The 15,756-nt window shown below is 43.6% G+C and overlaps 1 protein-coding gene across 2 annotated transcripts in view; it reads left to right on the top strand.

Moving 5' to 3' along the window:
- Positions 1–12,992, top strand: part of si:ch211-278j3.3 (E3 ubiquitin-protein ligase RNF19A) — a 63,267-nt gene extending 50,275 nt beyond the window's left edge. The window contains exons 8-12 of one of the 2 annotated variants that reach the window (XM_064991753.1): positions 4,497–4,659; positions 4,992–5,106; positions 8,454–8,585; positions 11,258–11,537; positions 11,776–12,992. In XM_064991753.1, the coding sequence (XP_064847825.1) occupies positions 4,497–4,659; positions 4,992–5,106; positions 8,454–8,585; positions 11,258–11,537; positions 11,776–12,061 (976 nt within the window). In that variant the 3' untranslated portion in view covers positions 12,062–12,992. Of the gene's footprint in view, positions 1–4,496; positions 4,660–4,991; positions 5,107–8,453; positions 8,586–11,236; positions 11,538–11,775 lie in introns of both variants that reach the window. The other variant, XM_064991752.1, reaches the window with a different exon arrangement.
- Positions 12,993–15,756: the final 2,764 nt, after the last annotated feature.

Genomic DNA, 15,756 nt, shown 5'->3' on the forward strand with positions numbered 1-15,756 from the left:
CTACCTCAGGTAGCTATAGCCACTGTTACTAACTGTTACCACTAGCACTGTGTATGCAAGAGATCACCGACGTGCACTACCTCAGGTAGCTATAGCCACTGTTACTAACGGTGATCACTACCTCATGGAGCTCAGTCACTGTTACTAACTGTTACCACTAGGGCCGTGTATGCAAGAGATCACCGACGTGCACTACCTCAGGTAGCTATAGCCACTGTTACTAACGGTGACCACTACCTCATGGAGCTCAGTCACTGTTACTAACGGTTACCACTACCTCATGGAGCTCAGTCACTGTTACTAACGGTGACCACTACCTCATGGAGCTCAGTCACTGTTACTAACGGTGACCACTACCTCATGGGGCTCAGTCACTGTTACTAACGGTTACCACTACCTCATGGAGCTCAGTCACTATTACTAACTGTTACCACTGGGGCTGTGTATGCAAGAGATCACCGACGTGCACTACCTCAGGTAGCTATAGCCACTGTTACTAACGGTGACCACTACCTCATGGAGCTCAGTCACTGTTACTAACGGTTACCACTACCTCATGGAGCTCAGTCACTGTTACTAACGGTGACCACTACCTCATGGAGCTCAGTCACTGTTACTAACGGTGACCACTACCTCATGGGACTCAGTCACTGTTACTAACGGTGACCACTACCTCATGGAGCTCAGTCACTGTTACTAACGGTTACCACTACCTCAGGTAGCTATAGCCACTGTTACTAACGGTTACCACTAGGGCTGTGTATGCAAGAGATCACCGACGTGCACTACCTCAGGTAGCTATAGCCACTGTTACTAACGGTGACCACTACCTCATGGAGCTCAGTCACTGTTACTAACGGTTACCACTACCTCATGGAGCTCAGTCACTGTTACTAACGGTGACCACTACCTCATGGAGCTCAGTCACTGTTACTAACGGTGACCACTACCTCATGGGGCTCAGTCACTGTTACTAACGGTGACCACTACCTCATGGAGCTCAGTCACTGTTACTAACGGTTACCACTACCTCAGGTAGCTATAGCCACTGTTACTAACGGTTACCACTAGGGCTGTGTATGCAAGAGATCACCGACGTGCACTACCTCAGGTAGCTATAGCCACTGTTACTAACGGTTACCACTACCTCATGGGGCTCAGTCACTGTTACTAACGGTTACCACTAGGGCTGTGGCAGTCATTCATTTTGTCAGCCGGTTATTGTCATGCAAAAGACTGATGGTCTCAATGATGTTTTCCGCTAATGGAACATTCGTGCTTATAGCCTACTGCCACGTGCGCATTGCCACCTCTTACAATGTGAAGAAATAGCCTGACAGTTTATCAACATTATAAGCTAAACGTTCTGATTTGATGCCAGTGGTTGTATTAATTTGGGATCTATCGCATCCCACAACTGTCCCAGACTATGTTTGTAATACAGTACAGCCTGCGAAAAAACAACAACAAGGCAGAGCCTTTTCAAGAGACTTAAAAAAAATATCATTATTAGAGTCGCATCCTGCAGCCTTACAATGTATTAAAAATCAAAACATATAGACCAGCGTTTGTAGAACAACTAAAGTTACATTGATAACACTAAATTAAGCATATAGGAGGAGTACCTACAGTTGAAGTCGGAAGTTTGCAAAAACCTTCGCCATATACATTTAAACTCAGTTTTTCACAATTCCTGACATTTAATCCTAGTAAAAAGTCCCTGTTTTAGGTCAGTTAGGATCACCACTTTATTTTGAGAATGTGAAATGTCAGAATTATAGTAGAGAGAATGATTTATTTCAGCTTTTATGTTTTTCATCACATTCCCAGTGGGTCAGAAGTTTACATACACTCAATTAGTATTTGGTAGCATTGCCTTTAAATTGTTTAACTTGGGTCAAATGTTTCAGGTAGCCTTCCACAAGCTTCCCACAATAAGTTGAGTGAATTTTGGCCCTTTCCTTCTGACAGAGCTGGTGTAACTGAGTCAGGTTTGTAGGCCTCCTTGCTCACACACGCTTTTTCAGTTCTGTCCACAACTTTTCTATGGGATTGAGGTCAGGGCTTTGTGATGGCCACTCCAATACCTTGACTTTGTTGTACTTATGCCATTTTGCCACAACTTTGGAAGTATGCCTGGGGTCACTGTCCATTTGGAAGACTCATTTGCGACCAAGCTTTAACTTCTTGACTGATGTCTTGAGATGTTGCTTCAATATATCAACATAATTTTCCTTCCTCATGATGCCATCTGTTTTGTGAAGTGCACCAGTCCCTCCTGCAGCAAAGCACCCCCACAACATGTTGCCACCCCCGTGCTTCACGGTTGGGATGGTGTTCTTTGGCTTGCAAGCCTACCCTTTTTCCTCCAAACATAACGATGGCCATTATGGCTAAATAGTCATATTTTTGTTTCATCAGACCAGAGGACATTTCTACAAAAAGTATGATCTTTGTCCCCATGTGCAGTTGCAAACTGTAGTCTGGTTTTGGAGCAGTGGCTTCTTCCTTGCTGAGCAGCCTTTCAGGTTATGTCGATATAGGACTCGTTTTACTGTGGATATAGATACTTTTGTACCTGTTTCCTCCAGCATCTTCACAAGGTCCTTTGTTGTTGTTCTGGGATTGATTTGCACTTTTCGCACCAAAGTACGTTCATCTCTAGGAGACAGAACGTGTCTCCTTCCTGAGCGATATGACGGCTGCCTGGTCCCATGGTGTTTATACTTGCGTACTATTGTTTGTACAGATGAACGTGGTACCTTCAGGCGTTTGACAATTGCTCCCAAGGATGAAACAGACTTGTGGAGGTCAACAATAATTTTTCTGAGGTCTTGGCTGATTTCTTTTGATTTTCCCATGATGTCAAGCAAAGAGGCACTGAGTTTGAAGGTAGGCCTTGAAATACATCTACAGGTACACCTCCAATTGACTCAAATGATGTCAATTAGCCTATCAGAAGCTTCTAAAGCCATGACATAATTTTCTGGACTTTTGTAAGCTGTCTGAAGGCACAGTCAACTTAGTGTATGTAAACTCCTGACCCACTGGAATTGTGATACAGTGAATTATAAGTGAAATAATCTGTCTGTAAACAATTGTAGGAAAAATTACCTGTGTCATGCACAACGTAGATGTCCTAACCGACTTGCCAAAACTGTAGTTTGTTAACAAGAAATTTGTGAAGGGGTTGAAAAACGAGTGTTAATGACTCCAAAGTAAGTGTATGTGTGGCCACCAGCTGCATTTAAACATCCCACTTCAACTGTATTTCTTTATTTACCGATCAACACAGAATAACCACGTGAGCCCTCCCTCAAATCGTTTGGAGAAAATATTTACATTTTTTAAAAACTTTGATCAATTGTTTTCGTCATACTATAAAATAATATAAAATAATGCCACGGAATTAAAAGCAAATCTTGTCTGCTAAATGAACTATTGTAGCCCACAGCCATTTGGCATAGCCAGATCAGGGCCGAACAGAAGGACAACTCAGAGGATGTTATTCTGTTCTTCTGAAATAGACAACATTTTCTTCCTATCACAGCTTCTTTAGACCTGTCTAAAATAAATAATGGATTTATTGTGAAGATTTTTTTTAAATAGCGTGTAGACTGTGTGTGGAAGCCAGGAGTTACTAAATTTGTTTATGTTAATTAACGGTCAATTGCCGTGAGACGGACAGTTATTTGCTTGACAATCACAGGCTGACAACATTTCGTGACCTCCACAGCCCTAGTCATGAGTCATGACTGCTGGTGTGGCGGTAATACGGTCACCGCAACAGCCCTAGTTATCACTACCTCAGGTAGCTATAGACACTGTTACTAACGGTTACCACTACCTCAGGTAGCTATAGACACTGTTACTAGCAGTTACCACTACCTCAGGTAGCTAAAGACACTGTTACTAACGGTTACCACTACCTCAGGTAGCTATAGACACTGTTACTAACGGTTACCACTACCTCAGGTAGCTATAGACACTGTTACTAACGGTAACCAGCTGTTGTATATAGATTCCCTTTGACTATGGACCCTATTCTATCACATGGGACACAGGCAGACAGGGGACACAGATACATAAAGAGCAATGTAACCAAAGAGACAGACCTAACAGGCTCTACTCGAAGGTACTATCATGTCCATTTAGGTCAGACTGACAAAGCTTATGGGATTTTAAAGACTAATTTGTCAAATTTTGGAAAACCATAATTCCACTTTGACATTATGGGCTGTTGTGTGTAGGCCGGTGACACAACAACTCAATGTAATCCATTTTAAATTCAGGCTGTAACAACAACAACATGTGGAAACAGTTGAAGGGCGTGAATACTTTCTGAAGGAGCTGTATATGGAACATACTCTAACGAATGCATTGCAGGTTGTACATTCTAGTCCGTCCTCTAAGCTCCTCTTCCTGCAGTCCCTCAGGTTGTACATTCTAGTCCGTCCTCTAAGCTCCTCTTCCTGTCTCTCGTCCTCTTCCTGCAGTCCCTCAGGTTGTACATTCTGGGGGAAGAAGCCGTGGTCTCAGACCCGGAAGGTGCTGTGGCAGGTGGGCATGCTGCTCGGCGCCCCAGTAATCATCTCTCTCATCGCTGGCATCGCCATCCCCGTCATCATAGTGGGCATTCCCATCTACATGGGCCGCAAGGTACGAGGACACGTTGACCCCTAACCTTAACCCATCTAGGAGGACATTATTGACCCTTAACCCTAGCCCCTAACCCAGCTACATGTGCTGAAATATAGGACCTTGTCTTATATAGAGAAAAATAATATCCGCTCACGGTAAAGTCTCATGTCTGCTCGTTTTCTGTTCTCAAGTGATATTTTAATAAAGCTATCGGTGACACAAATACAACAATTCAACCATTTTATTCTGAATTGAAATTGTAAAAAAAATAAAAATACTAATGATGCCATATATGATCATGTCGGCCATTTTGACATCATGAGTTCTTCTTCTCCCCCCCCCCCCCCCAGGTCCACGGACGCTGTAAGAAGAACAATATCTCAGGTAGTAAACATTACCTAACGGTGGCCAGCGGCGTCATGATGTCCGTGTTCGTGTCGCCTGTCATAGCTGCTGTCACTGTGGGTAAGGACAGCGACAAACAACAAGAACACAAACAAAAAGAACACAAACAACAAGAACACCTCTCCGTCTTGTCCACTAAAACGTAAGAGTTAGGCCGGAATTTACAGGGCGACTTGCACTTCCTGATTTGGCCTTGTTTTTCATGAATACTCATTAAGAGCGGGGCGGCAGTGTAGTCTAGTGGTTAGAGCATTGGACTAGTAACCGGAAGGTTGAGAGTTCAAACCCCCGAACTGACAAGGTACAAAATCTGTCGTTCTGCCCCTGAACAGGCAGTTAACCCACTGTTCCCAGGCCGTCATTGAAAATAAGAATGTGTTCTTAACTGACTTGCCTGGTTAAATAAAGGTAAAATTTAAAAAAAAAGAAATGCTAGCGGACACGACTAAAGGCAAGTTGTCTTGAGGTTGTGGTTTGAAGTGGGTGTTTCTTGGCTGTATCTTTGCCATTCAATCACAACAAACAGTCCCAGTAGTGAGCACAGCAAGTTAATTTAAGCTAGCTGTGGTATGGAGAGAACAAAGTTTTGAAGTTGAGGACTCCCCCTCCTGACAGACATGCCATCGCAAGATTGTCAGCTAATTCGGTACTATGTTGGCTTAACCTTGTGCTGACCTTGTGTTTTGCCAAGCTGACAACAGCTAGCTAGCATAGCTTTGTGATAGGCTAGCCAGCTGCAACTATCAAATCAAAATCAAATACAATGTTATTGGTCACATACACATGGTTTGCAGATGTTATTGCGAGAGTAGCAAAATGCTTGTGCTTCTAGTTCCGCCAGTGCAGCAATACCTTACAAGTAATCTAACAATTCCACAGCAACTAACAAATCTAAGTGAAGGAATGGAATAAGACAATATACATATAAATATATGGATGGACGAGGGGCATAGGCAAGATGTAATAGATGGTATAAAATACAGCATATACACATGAGATGAGTAATGCAAGATATGTAAACATTATTAAAATGGCATTATTAATGTGACTAGTGATCAATTTATTAAAGTGGCCAATGATTTCACGATATCTAGCTGACAGCAGCTAGCTAGCGTAGCTTGGTGATAGCTGGAGCTTTCTCAGTCAAATCCATTATGGCAAGAAATAATAACATTTGCAGTTAAAGTCGATCATCTGTTTACTCGTGTTACTTTCCATCACACTGTGTTGTTATAATGGTACATGCAGTCCTTTGGAAAAAAATACTTCCTGGACAGTGGAACAGCAATAAAGCAGTAATCGAAGTAATCCCAAATGGCACCCTATTCCATATGAGCCCTGGTCCAAAGTAGTGCACTACACAGGGAATAGGGTGCCATTTGGGACTTAGACATTGATGTCTTACTGGGTCAGAGATGGGTGAGGATAGAATATGACTTACTGTGAGAGAGAGAGAGAGAGAGAGAGAGAGAGAGAGAGAGAGAGAGATGGGTGAAGATAGAATATGACTTACTGTGAGAGAGAGAGTTTATTTCACTTTTGTATATTATCAACATTACTTGCTTTGGCAATGTTAACATATGTTTTCCATGCCAATAAAGCCCCTTGAGTTGAATTGAGATGGTTCCCGGTCCAAAGTCATAAGTTTGACACACAGACACACACACACACACACACTCTATTGGTCAACTCATATGTCAACTCAATCTCCTCTCAATTTGAGAAAAGAGCTGATGAGCACAAAACACACACACACACACACACACACACACACACACACACACACACACACACACACACACACACACACACACACACACAGAATAGCCCTGGAATAGCCTTGGAATAGCCTTGGAATAGACCTGGAATAGCCTTGGAATAGCCTTGGAATAGACCTGGAATAGCCTTGGAATAGCCCTGGAATAGCCTTGGAATAGCCTTGGAATAGACCTGGAATAGCCTTGGAATAGACCTGGAATAGCCTTGGAATAGCCTTGGAATAGACCTGGAATAGCCTTGGAATAGACCTGGAATAGCCTTGGAATAGCCCTGGAATAGACTTGGAATAGCCCTGGAATAGACCTGGAATAGCCTTGGAATAGCCCTGGAATAGACCTGGAATAGCCTTGGAATAGCCCTGGAATAGACCTGGAATAGCCTTGGAATAGACCTGGAATAGCCCTGGAATAGCCCTGGAATAGACCTGGAATAGCCTTGGAATAGCTGTCTCTGGCAGAAGTCTGGGTTCAAATAGTATTAGGTTTCTTTCAAATCCTTAACCTGTGCCTGATGAATCTTTGACATGCAATAGTCCCAAAACCCCACCCATCTGGCACTACAGGCATGCTCAATCAAATGAATTGCAAATACTATTTGAACCCAGGTCTTTCTCTGGCATAAGCCTGGGGCATGTGAGCTTACTGCAGCCTCCCTGGTTTGTGTATGTGTGCCCTGCCTGACCCTGCCGCCTCTGAAGTGTCACTACCATCACCACACCGTTGAACTGAAGGCTGGGACTCAGCACATTAGCCTCTCCCTCTTCCTACACACATCCCCCTCTCCATCCATTCATTTCTCCATCCCTCCCTCTCTCCATCTGAAAGGACTTGTCTGTTCTTGTGGGCTTCAGCTCTGGCCCCTCTTTTTTTATATCCCTTTTTCTCCTTGTCTCTCTTCCTCTTTCTCCTTCTCTCGGTCTCCCTCTTTCTCCTCCTTCTCTCTCTCTCTCTCTCTCTCTCTCTCTCCCCTTCTGTCTCCCCATCCCTCTTTCCCTCTTTCTCCTTCTTGTCTCTCTCTCTCTCTCCCCCGTCCCTCTTTCTCTCTCTTTTCGTCTTTCTCCTCCTTGTCTCCCCGACATTTCTGACTGGGTTTCATGTTTTACAGTGAAGCCTTTTTTACATCAGGTTAAAGTTGATACTAGGTTAGATGTACTGGGAGGAGGAAGAGAAAGGCTAGCTTGCAATGTCAGTCCTGTTTCCATTTTTGTTACGTCAACCCAGTCATCTGTGGGCGAGAGAGAATCTATCGTTCTGTCCCTGAACAAGGTAGTTTAACCCACTGTTCCCCAGTAGGCCGTCATTGTAAATAATAATTTGTTCTTAACTGTCTTGCCTAGTAAAATAAAGGTTCAATAAATAAATACAAATCTCTGCGTACTCTTAGTTGTTCTCATGTATTGTTAATCATACTATGGTATTTAATTAATTTATTTAACCTTTTATTTTGACAGGAAGTCCTGTTGAGACCCAGGTGTCTGTTATCAACGTCACACCAGGAATCACTCTTCTAGCATTCACTCATATGTTAAAAATGTGCCGGGTGATTTTCCTCAAGGTGACATTCATTGACTGAGGAAATCCAGGGACCTCAGTCAGTCTCTCATCCTGTCTCTTCCTGTCCTCTTGTAGGGGTGGGCGTCCCGTTGATGTTGACGTATGTCTATGGGGTCGTCCCCACTTCGCTCTGTCGGAACGGGTGGTGCCGGCCGCAGAACGAACCCCCAGAAACACATAAGATACAACTGGAAGACCTAGCCAGCTGTAAGGGGCTTTAGTATAGTATATTGGATGCTAAATATTGTATCTAATGCTTACCGTTGTTTGTAATTTGTCTTTTTGTTTTAAGAACTATGTACATTAGATTATGAGTAAAAGGATTCCTTAATGCTTTTTATTAAAGTAACTCAACTTATCCCATCTTGAATTGTTCAGCAGTGAGTAGTTCAAAGTAAACTCATAGGCCAGTCCGATAGACCAGACCAATAGATCACAATAGACCAGTCCAATAGATCTCCAATAGATCCATACGATAGACCATTCCAATAGATCACAATAGATCAATATAATAGATCACAATAGATCCATCCAATAGATCACAATATATCAATATAATAGATCACAATAGATCCATCCAATATACCAGTCCTATAGATCAGTCCGATAGATCACAGATAGACCAGGCCGATAGATCACCAATAGACCAGTTCGATAGATCAATCCAATAGACCAGTTGGATAGACCAGTCCTATAGATCAATCCAATAAATCAGTCCAATAGATCAATCTAATAGAAGACATTAGATCCATCCAATAGACCAGTCCGATTGACCAGTCTTAAAGATCAGTCCGATAGATCACAGATAGATCAATCCAATAGATCACAATAGATCCGTCCAATGCATCACCAATAAATCAATCCAATCAGTCCAATAGATCACTAATATACCAGTCCAATAGATCACAATAGATCTGTCCAATGCATCACGAATAGATCAGTCCAATAGATCTCCAATAGAGCAATCCAATAGATCTCAATAAACCCGTCCAATAAACCAGTCCAATCGATCACAACAGATTAGTCCAATAGATGACTAATAGACCAGTCCAATAGATTACAATAAATCAATCCAATAAATCAGTCCAATAGATCACAATAGACCAGTCCAATAGATTAGTCCAATAGACAGGTCCAATAGATCAGTCCAATAGATCACGATAGATCTGTCCAATTGATCACTAATAGACCAGTCCAATAGATCACAATAAATCAATCCAAAAGACCAGTCCAATAGATCTGTCCAATTGATCACAATAGATTAATCCAATAGATGAGTCAATATATCAATCCAGTAGATCACAATAGATCAATCCAATTGATCACTAATAGATCAGTCCAATGGATCACTAATAGATCAGTCCAATGGATCACTAATAGATCAGTCCAATGGATCACTAATAGATCAGTCCAATGGATCACTAATAGATCAGTCCAATGGATCACTAATAGATCAGTCAAATAGATTACTAATAGATCAGTCCAATAGATTACTAATAGATCAGTCCAATAGATCACTAATAGATCAGTCCAATAGATCACTAATAGATCAGTCCAATAGATCACTAATAGATCAGTCCAATAGACTACCAATAAATCAGTCCAATAGATTACTAATAGATCAGTCCAATAGGTCACTAATAGATCAGTCCAATAGGTCACTAATAGATCAGTCCAATAGATTACTAATAGATCAGTCCAATAGACTACCAATAGATCAGTCCAATAGATCACTAATAGATCAGTCCAATAGATTACTAATAGATCAGTCCAATATATTACTAATAGATCATTCCAATAGATCAGTCCAATAGATCACTAATAGATCAGTCCAATAGATCACTAATAGATCAGTCCAATAGATCAGTCCAATAGATTACTAATAGATCAGTCCAATATATTACTAATAGATCAGTCCAATAGATCACTAATGGATCAGCCCAATAGATCACAAATAGATCAGCCCAATAGATCACTAATATATTACTAATAGATCAGTCCAATAGACTACTAATAGATCAGTCCAATAGATCACTAATAGATCAGTCCAATAGATCACTAATAGATCAGTCCAATGGATCACTAATATATTACTAATAGATCAGTCCATTAGATTACTAATAGATCAGTCCAATATATCACTAATAGATCAGTCCAATATACTACTAATAGATCAGTCCAATAGATCACTAATAGGTCAGTCCAATGGATCACTAATAGATTACTAATAGATCAGTCCATTAGATCACTAATAGATCAGTCCAATAGATTACTAATAGATCAGTCCAATATATCACTAATAGATCAGTCCAATAGATTACTAATAGATCACTAATAGATCAGTCCAATAGACTACTAATAGATCAGTCCAATAGATCACTAATAGGTCAGTCCAATGGATCACTAATATATTACTAATAGATCAGTCCATTAGATCACTAATAGATCAGTCCAATATATCACTAATAGATCAGTCCAATAGATTACTAATAGATCAGTCCAATAGATTACTAATAGATCAGTCCAATAGACTACTAATAGATCAGTCCAATAGATTACTAATAGATCAGTCCATTAGATCACTAATAGATCAGTCAAGTAGACTACTAATAGATCAGTCCAATAGACTACTAATAGATCAGTCCATTAGATCACTAATAGATCAGTCCAATATATCACTAATAGATCAGTCCAATAGATTACTAATAGATCAGTCCAATAGATCACTAATAGATCGGTCCAATAGATCACTACTAGATCAGTCCAATAGATCAGTCCCATAGATGTTGACACTACTGTATGATTGTATGGTTGTTTCCTAGTTTTAATCTGATGTTGTTTCTGAACTTCTCTTGAAGATCTTCTATTCTCTCATGTAGTCAGCGACCACTGGCCGGGACCGGGGCCAAGAGGCCAGACCAACCCCGCCCTCAGCGACACCAGTGTCCAGGAAGTCCTACAAGATGTTAGGGTCAGCGTACAGGAAGTTGGCCTGCTCCCCAGCACCAGTAGTGCTGCCACGCCCCTGGAACCAGATGCATGCGCAGGATTGGACAAGCATCAGATGCGTCATGTTTATACGCAGCAGGACAGCCAATCAGACTGCGAAGGAGCTGGGGGTGCTGGGATGCTGGATAAGACACAGACATTCTCCTTGCGGTCAGTGTCTCTTGTCATATAGTTTTTGATTGATTGATTGAGCCCAAAGTATTTCTTTGCAAAGTTTCTATTCGTTCAATTCAAGTCAGTTCAATACACATTAATTTATCCCCTCGAGCAATTACAAAAGACAAGTCAGTTAATTCCTTTGATGCAACCTGCCTCTAGCTCATAAAACATGGCTGAAATATTATGTAACAGGCCTATCCTTGATGCTGTTCATGTTCTCATGTTGCAGGGAGGGAACAAACATTGAGGTGCGTGTAGAGATCGAGGCCCATCCACGAGGCGCACGTCAGTCCAGCCTCAGTAGCATCCTGTCCAGTCGCAGCCTATCAGCTGAGTCCCTGGGTCGAGCACACACAGTAGGCCGCGCCCACTCGCAAGATCACCTGGGCCATGCCCACTCCCAGGAACATCTGTATGCCTCTGAACATGAAGAAGAGAGTGGAGAAAAGGAGAGTGGAGGAAGAGAGGGAGAATGCAGGGACCACCTGCATGTTTTTGAGACGGACAATGTCTGAGCTCCGCCTACTATTTAGGCCACACCCCGCTTCCACTACAGGCTCCTACCACCAACTGTCTTCCTGCTCCACCGTCTAAGAGTCGGGGACATGGAGAGAGAAATGGAGAGAGAGAGCGACAGCGAGGAGGGAGAGATGGGAAAAAGTGTGTTTGTGAAAAATAGACTAAATAAACAGGGCCGCTTGCCAACACGGATGCATCAAAACGAACCAGAAATGACTGAAAGCATGTTGATCGACTAGTTTGGTGGGTGCTAGCCTCACTTTACTGGGTCCTTTCAGAAGACCCCCCCCCCTCCCCTCCCCCTTCCAATCTAACACTGGTCGATTTTAAATTATTATTAAAATTATTAACAAGCCCTTTCTCTACCTACTGATCTAGAGCCGTTTGTATCAAGCATCTCAGAGTTGGAGTGCTGATCTCGGATCAGTTTTGCCCTTTTTCGATCATGATAAACATGATTATTATAGACAGAGAATACCTGATCCTAGATCAGCACTCCTACACAGAGACACATACAACGCCTTCCCCCCCCTTTCCATCTGAGATGCATTGTAAGAGATCTAAAAGCATGTTTTGTTCTGTAGGGGTTAGCCACATGTAACATGCTGCTTCAACTCTCCTCCTGTCCGTTCCGTGTTGATGATGACATGCCATGGAACGTTGAGAGGCTACTGTGTACAAGGGTCTAATGAAGGGAGGGGGGGGGAGTTTCAGCATTGTCAGATACCGTGTAAACCTTACTTTGTGCAACACGTTTTAACAGAGGAGCTATGCTGGTCCAATGCTGGTCCAACTTTACGGGACTTGTTGAAATGCAGTCGCCCTCAACTATGACTCGTTGGGGGATCTCAGTGAATTTCATAGTAGACCACTTTGACCAAACTGGTTATCAAGCTGTCCCCTTGTATCACAAGCTTTCATTGTGGGGGGGGGCTGCTGCTGCTGCTATCTGTTTTGGTCAAGGCATACATTATTTCACTGCTGTGAATCTAAGCAATATTCAGGGACCAGGCTCTGTGATGTTCAGTTATTCTACGAACTCTGGCTGCTTGCATCCCAAATGGCACCCTATTCCCTACCCACTGGCCACAGACGTCAGTTCAACGTCTAGTTTTGATTTACATTTGGTTGAGTTTGTCAACTACCGTGAATTCAATGTGAAATTAGCAACAACAACAACAAAAATGTCACTGTTGTCATTGGGTTTCAGATTAAAAGTTTGGTGGAAAAAAAGTAAGTTTTCCACATTGATTCAACATCATCAAGTTGCATTTTTGGGTTGAAATGACGTGGAAACAACTTTGATCCACTGGGATCATAATTCACTACTTCTGACCATGGCCCATAGGGAATAGGGTGTCATTTGACCAGGGCCCATAGGGATCTGGTTCAAAGTAGTGCACTATATTAGGGAATAGGGTGCCATTTGGGAACGTACTCTCTTAACAGAGATCCATAATACAGTATTTTAGCAGCAGCACAGCCCTCTAGCTAGAGCTTCGAACAGGGCTGGGTCACTCTGATATTCTGGCATGTCTGTCAAACCAGCATCTGATTTAGACCTGGGAAACCAGGTGTGTGTGTGTGTGTGTGTGTGTGTGTGTGTGTGTGTGTGTGTGTGTGTGTGTGTGTGTGTGTGTGTGTGTGTGTGTGTGTGTGTGTGTGTGTGTGTGTGATTAAGTGTCAGACAGAAGATAGAACAGCAGGCAACCAAGTTCCTGGGGAATAGAAATCTTGACCTTCCCTGGTTTAGAACATCTCTCTTAAAGCTACATGGTCCTGCTCCTCACTCACTGGCTGTCCAGGAGTTAGCCAACACACACACACAGTCGTTATTGAACTGCAGTGTTGATGTTGTCGAAAAAACAGGAGAGACAGGAACCACCATCAGACCCCCTCAGTCGATCACAGCACCCAGACCCCCTCAGTCGATCACAGCACCCAGACCCCCTCAGTCGATCACAGCACCCTGACCCCCTCAGTCGATCACAGCACCCAGACCCCCTCAGTCGATCACAGCACCCAGACCCCCTCAGTCGATCACAGCACCCAGACCCCCTCAGTCGATCACAGCACCCAGACCCCCTCAGTCGATCCCAGAGCAGCGGTGTTCTACAAGCAGCATGCTAACTCAGGCTATATCCATTCTAGATGATTATGATGATGATGATGAGAAAATATGAACTGAAAAATGAACAGAAAGATTCCTGAGTGTGAAATCCCTTGTGAAGAGGACCTCGGAGAGACAGACAGCCATGGAACTGGACATGGTATGCATTGAGAACCATGGGGATTGATACAGACGTGCTATGCATTGAGAACCATGGGGATTGATACAGACGTGCTATGCATTCAGAACCATGGGGATTGATACAGACGTGGTATGCATTGAGAACCATGGGGATTGATACAGACCGTGGTATGCATTGTAAATCTGATGAGGAATAAATCTTGAATAAATGTTTCACCATGAAGGACACAACTGAATGTCATCTCGTGTCTGTCCAATTTAAAAAGGATTTTCAGCCTTGCATATGGCTCCCTATTCCCTATGGGCCCTGGTCATATGGCACCCTATTCCCTATGGGCCCTGGTCAAATGGCACCCTATTCCCTATGGGCCATGGTCAAATGGCACCCTATTCCCTATGAGCCCTGGTCAAATGGCACCCTATTCCCTATGGGCCCTGGTCATATGGCACCCTATTCCCTATGGGCCCTGGTCATATGGCACCCTATTCCCTATGGGCCCTGGTCAAATGGCACCCTATTCCCTATGGGCCCTGGTCAAATGGCACCCTATTCCCTATGGGCCCTGGTCAAATGGCACCCTATTCCCTATGGGCCCAGGTCAAATGGCACCCTATTCCCTATGAGCCCTGGTCATATGGCACCCTATTCCTTATGGGCCCTGGTCATATGGCACCCTATTCTCTATGGGCCCTGGTCATATGGCACCCTATTCCCTATGAGCCCTGGTCATATGGCACCCTATTCCTTATGGGCCCTGGTCATATGGCACCCTATTCCCTATGGGCCCTGGTCATATGGCACCCTATTCCCTATGGGCCCTGGTCAAATGGCACCCTATTCCCTATGGGCCCTGGTCAAATGGCACCCTATTCCCTATGGGCCCTGGTCAAATGGCTCCCTATTCCCTATGGGCCCTGGTCATATGGCTCCCTATTCCCTATGGGCCCTGGTCATATGGCACCCTATTCCCTATGGGCCCTGGTCAAATGGCTCCCTATTCCCTATGGGCCCTGGTCATATGGCTCCCTATTCCCTATGGGCCCTGGTCAAATGGCACCCTATTCCCTATGGGCCCAGGTCAAAGGGCACCCTATTCCCTATGGGCCCTGGTTAAATGGCACCCTATTCCCTATGGGCCCTGGTTAAATGGCACCCTATTCCCTATGGGCCCTGGTCAAATGGCTCCCTATTCCCTATGGGCCCTGGTCAAATGGCACCCTATTCCCTATGGGCCCTGGTCAAATGGCACCCTATTCCCTATGGGCCCTGGTCAAATGGCACCCTATTCCCTATGGGCCCTGGTCAAATGGCACCCTATTCCCTATGGGTCCTGGTCAAATGGCACCCTATTCCCTATGGGCCCTGGTCAAATGGCACCCTATTCCCTATGGACCCTAGTCAAATGGCACCCTATTCCCTATGGGCCCTCGTCAAATAGC

Source organism: Oncorhynchus masou, chromosome 16 (assembly GCF_036934945.1).
Source record: "Oncorhynchus masou masou isolate Uvic2021 chromosome 16, UVic_Omas_1.1, whole genome shotgun sequence".
Lineage (NCBI taxonomy): Eukaryota > Metazoa > Chordata > Actinopteri > Salmoniformes > Salmonidae > Oncorhynchus > Oncorhynchus masou.